General features: G+C 37.2%; 1 protein-coding gene across 1 annotated transcript; it reads left to right on the forward strand.

Moving 5' to 3' along the window:
• Positions 1 to 1220: 1220 nt before the first annotated feature.
• Positions 1221 to 3793, forward strand: LOC113302962 (protein FAR1-RELATED SEQUENCE 6-like). The gene is made up of 5 exons (XM_026551939.1): positions 1221 to 1303; positions 1587 to 2076; positions 2172 to 2339; positions 2495 to 2554; positions 3618 to 3793. Exons 1-5 carry the CDS (start codon positions 1222 to 1224, stop codon positions 3715 to 3717), a joined length of 900 nt encoding a protein of 299 aa, XP_026407724.1. The 5' UTR covers position 1221; the 3' UTR covers positions 3718 to 3793.
• Positions 3794 to 5407: the final 1614 nt, after the last annotated feature.

Here is a 5407-nt window from a genome sequence, read left to right on the forward strand (position 1 = left end):
GATTATCTTTCTGTTTTCTTTTCAAAATCAGTTTTGTTCTCACTTTCAGATCGTATTATCCAGCAGTACATATATGACATACTCATTGTTTATGCTCTTAGATTCTGTTTCTTGCATAGATCTATCACTTTTTTTAGTTTGACCCATCAGTACGTATGTGAAATACTGTATTTTAATACTGTTACATCTTTGTCACATTTGCAGGTTCAAAACATGTCTGATGCAGAGTGTTCCAATCCAAATACCTACTGCTATGCATACATTTACTATAAGCATCATCATTTTTCTCACCTGGTTACTTTTAAGTCTAGTAATGATGACCTGAAATTTCTTATTTGTGAAAACTGGAGAACCTTGAACCCTTCTGAGATTATCATCACTTATGTTGAGAATGGTGTCAAAGTGCCTGTGATTGCTGACTTTCAACTTCATGGTCTCGCTGCCTTGCATTTTTCAAAGAAATCGGCGTTCTTTGAGCTGCATGTGGATTTTCTTTCTGCTGGTGGATGTAGTTCCTCTACATTCAGCGACGTCGACAACAATTCAGAACTGATTAGGGCAGATAGAGATAGTTATGAAACTGATGGAAAAGAAATTGTTAAACCTCTTCTGTCCGATGGGTGGGAGAATGTTTTTGATGATCCTAACAAGCTTTTTCGTGGTGGTGTTGATGCTGTTCGGTTGGCCTGTCAAAATTATTGTTTGAAGACTGGGTATCGCGAAACAAAGGTGAAGAATGATCGTGAAAGGTTCACAATGAAATGCAGTAAAGTCCCATGCACTTGGATGATCCATGCAGATGCTATTGATTCTACTTGCGATGTTTTTAGGATAAAAAAGTATGTTGGGAGGCACACTTGTGGAGATGGTGTGAAGTTGAGAAGTCCTAAAGTATCGAAGAAGCTGGTACACAACCTTATTCATGATCGTGTGATGCACAACACACTTATCAAGCCTCGCGAAATTGAAGATTATATAAAAGTTGGTGCTGGTGTTAATATCAAATATCACCATGCATATCATGGTTTGGAACGGTCACACCGTGAAATTTTTGGGAATGGTGTAAAGTCTTACTCTGATCTGGTTTGGTGGGTGAATTCATTGAAAGAAACAAATCCTGGCTCTTATGCGGATTTTCAGTTTAACGATGCAACTCAGACATTTGAAAGGTTATTCATCGCAATAGGCGCTTGTATTGAAGGTTATATACTTTGTCGACCAATGATTTTTGTTGATGCAACTTTTCTGACCGGGAGATTTAGAGGTACCCTTATGGCTGCTACTTGTCTGAATGGGAATCAAGGCAAGTGCTCTTTGTTACGTTTTAATTGTTATTGTTTACAAGTTATTCACTGCTTTTAATCGTTGGAACTTTTTGAGCATACCATTTATGTACTGAAAAGTTATTGTGTCTAACACACACTAATTCATATATGTAAGCATAAGACCTTTTTTTGAGTACAATATGTCTATTATGTACTGGAAATTCTTAGTCTATTTTCCAGTACATAATATATGTTACGTCTATGAATATAGCAACATATTTAGTGACAGTATATAATATATGTACTGTTTGTTTTTTGCAGGTTTTTATCCGCTAGCCTTTGCATTGGTCCCAGGAGAGGATGTTGACAATTGGGATTGGTTTATGTGCAATCTTAGCAACATTGTTGATGACCGTCCTATCACCTTTATGTCTGATCGTCATGAAGGATTGTTGAGGGCTATTCCTAAACACTTTCCTACTTCCCATCATGGCTATTGTTACTACCACTTGCAAGGAAACTTACCAATCAGGAAATCGGACGAGAAGTACAAAGAAGTTATGGCTTGTTTCAAAAAAGCAACTTATGCTCTCACACCAGCAAGATATGAAGAAGCACTAATGGAAATGGAGTTAATGGGAAGGCCTGGGGTTGCTGAGTATTGCCGCAATATGCCTAGGGAACATTGGTCCAGCGCGTTCTTCACTGGCTGTAGATTTGGTCAGACTACATCAAGCGTTGCTGAGTCCTTCAATAATTGGATTCGGAAAGACAAGAGGTTGCCTGCCTGCGCCCTCGTTGACATGATCAGGTTTGTGTGTGTGTTTTTGTTGGTGTTTTCTTTGTTTTTGGTTCATTTTTTTTTTGTTCAAAATTTATTACAGGTTCTTTTTGTTCCATTCATAGGTTACGCGTTATGGAGTTGATGAATGAACGTCGCGAAATGAGTCTTTTGATGGACCCAGAGAAGCTCACTCCTACCTACGAGGCGTTACTTAAAGAACATATTCAAATTGGTCGAGTTTGGAATGTTACTCAGTCATCTGCGTATGAGTATGAGATTCATTCGCCTAGGTTAGCTTTATCCCATAAAACAACTTTTACTGTACTATAGCATACATGTAGGAGTGAATCATATGTTTTGTTTTTTTTTTATATTTGTTTGCAGTGCTGCATATATGTACTGCTTTTAAGTTATTTGTGCTGAAAAGCTTTTTACGCATCTACAGGTCTCACACTGTTGATCTGCTGAACAAAACTTGCACCTGCCAAAGATGGCGTGTTTATGGTTTTCCATGCTCTCATGCTACATCAGCTATATCTGCCAAGGGTGATCGATACGTAGATTGTATCGAAGACTACTTCAAGTTACAAATTTTCAGCAGCTGTATTCAATTGCTATCAGACCAATCCCCAACTACAACAGGCCAGAGCAGTATCTGCCAGAGGATACTATTTTTCCACCCCATCCACGAGTTCCACCAAGTAGGCCAAAGGGAAATCGTATCAAGAATGCATGGGAGAAAGCTAGGAAGTCCGTCCGTTGTTCCAACTGTAAGAAGAAAACTCACCACAACAAGGCAACGTGCACTGTCATTCCTTCATACCCATGAGTTTTAGATTTTCAGTTCTCCCTTATTAGTTCTATTGGTCACAATGCAGATTCTGTTTTGCGCATCATTTTAAACACTTTTGTTCGCTTTTTTTAGAGTGCTAAAATTATGTACTGTTTGATATCTTTCTGGGACAAGGTACTTTGTGCTCATTTAAGACTCTTTTAATGGTACTTTGTACTGCATTATCCACTTTCAATATTATTGGTTTTTCAGGTTGATTTCCAAGTTTGTTCAAGACTTTCTGAGCACAACTATTATGTACTTTGTGTTCAATTAAGACACACCAAACAAAGAGACCAGCTCTGAGATTCATGTTCTCTCCCATCATGATTAACAAATTTAGAGAGTCATATTCTTCAATTGACTCTAATATCTGGTCTATGTTACATAAGACACACCAAAACAATTCATACTATGGACTTTTACCATCCAACATGTCAACATTTTTATAAAGCCAAACAACTGTACATAGATTAAACACAAACACCATAGTTTCGAGAACAATTGTTGTCAAAATAAATAAGAATAATTACTAAACTTTGATATTGTCTAAAACAAACTAGCAAACTCTGAATGTGTTCTCTATGATAACTTCTACTATGCATTCCTAATTCATATAAGCACTGTCTTAAAAACCTTTTGGAGCATGAATATTCCATCTCTCCTCAGGAGGAGATGTTGCTGAGAGTATTTTGCATGCTAAAGAGATCCTCTTCTTATGTATTTTGTCCTTTAGTTCTTATGGGTCTCCCAAGCTCATTCGCACTCCATCAATTACTTCCTCCTTTGCAACTTTCTTCATGATGTGCATGATATATATTGCACAATCTGGATAGTCTCCCTGTTGAGGTGTTGGGTAACTAATCATCTTTACTCTGCTTACAAGTGGAAGGCGCAGGCTCGACAAGCGTTCATTAATTGCTAACAAGCAGTATTCTGCCATAAGATTAGCATTATCGAGACACTCATTTTTGGATACAACTTCCCAAGTGTTGTAGTGGAAGAATTCGCCTTTCTCGCATTCATACACAAGAAGCGTCCAATGCACGTTTTGGTGTGACATTGGAATAATAATCTTCCTGGTTCCTTCCTCCATATTCCTGATGGGTAAGAATACAGCAGTGTTTGCTGCTACTTGATGTACTGGGTCACTTAAATAAAACTGAAAAAGAATTAAATTTATCAGTGTAGTAAATATGTACTGGAAAATTATAGTGTAAAACACATATATGAAAGCATAATATTTGTTACAACATCAAAAAAAAAAATTGTTTCGTTTTAGTTTCGCAGATATGTTATGCTCTTTACAAAGACATGATGCATGTTGTTTATCAAGATAAATTGGAAAACATACCCAGCCTGTTGGATCAATGTGGAGTACTGGAATGTACTTTCTATGTCCATTCACTGGTTGCTCATTATGATATGCTTTTTTCAGTTGGTATTGCCAGTAATTTATAAGATCTCCCTCTAAAGCCCTGTTATGTAGCAAATCTTCAAATGTCTCTGCAGATAATATGTGATGACCAATCACAGCAGGAGCTTTCCAAGCACTGTTGCTGCAAATTCAATTAATCCAAATCAATTATAAGTTTGATTCTAAACGAAGTACATAAAGTTTTGTTAAAATGAAAGGGACCTATCCAAGAGAGACTCACATTGAGGTAGCTTTGTCAAAAAAAGGAGAGAGAAGCGCTCTTTGTTGTGAAATCAAATCCTTATAGAACGGAGATTTCCTTAGGCTCAACAACTTGCGTGCATTCTTCACTTTTTTAGTAAGTTCTTGCAGATTTGGATCACCTTTAGCTTTTATCTTTCTCACATTCTCGCTATCCTTTTTCTGAACTTTCTCTGTTGGGCAATCTTTTTCAACTGGGTTTTCAGTTCTGGACTTTGTTTTTCTCCTTTTATGTCCCGGCAGTCCTTTGCCACTAGCAAACTCAGGATCAACTCTTTTCTGCGGGTGGCTCCGAGTTACTGGCTTCTGAGGGGTGTATGTGATTTTTGGAGTAAGTTTCTTCTCCTTGGCTGAGATAGTCGGCTTTTTCTTCTCCTTGTCCATGACTGACGTAGTCGACTTCGCTATTGGTTTGACTTCATTACTCTTTGTAGCCAGCCTATCTTCGAGTCTCTTGGCAAGTGTTACGTCATCTTCCTCTGATGTTTGACTATCTCCAGGTTCGTTATCCTTCAATATACCATAAACGTAAAAAAAAATGAGAGATTAAAAAAGCAAAAAAAAAAATGAACAGAATAGAACATATGTATTCTTGGATTCTTTTCAGTACAGAAGTTATATACTTTTAGTTTCACTGAGTACATAACATATGTACTGTTGGTTTTTCCCATGTTATTGAACATATGTAACATAAATGGTCCATTAAGTATTGATAAATTTGTTACTTTTCACTTTTTTGGTAATTATAATTACCTTCTGTAGCTCAGAAAGAAGTTGGAGAGTCTCAGCATATGCTTTAGCTTTTTCGGCGCTCATATTCTTCTTCAGTCGAGCTTCCTCTGCCTTTT

The sequence above is a fragment of the Papaver somniferum genome, chromosome 8 (genome assembly GCF_003573695.1).
Source record: "Papaver somniferum cultivar HN1 chromosome 8, ASM357369v1, whole genome shotgun sequence".
Classification (NCBI taxonomy): Eukaryota; Viridiplantae; Streptophyta; class Magnoliopsida; order Ranunculales; family Papaveraceae; genus Papaver; species Papaver somniferum.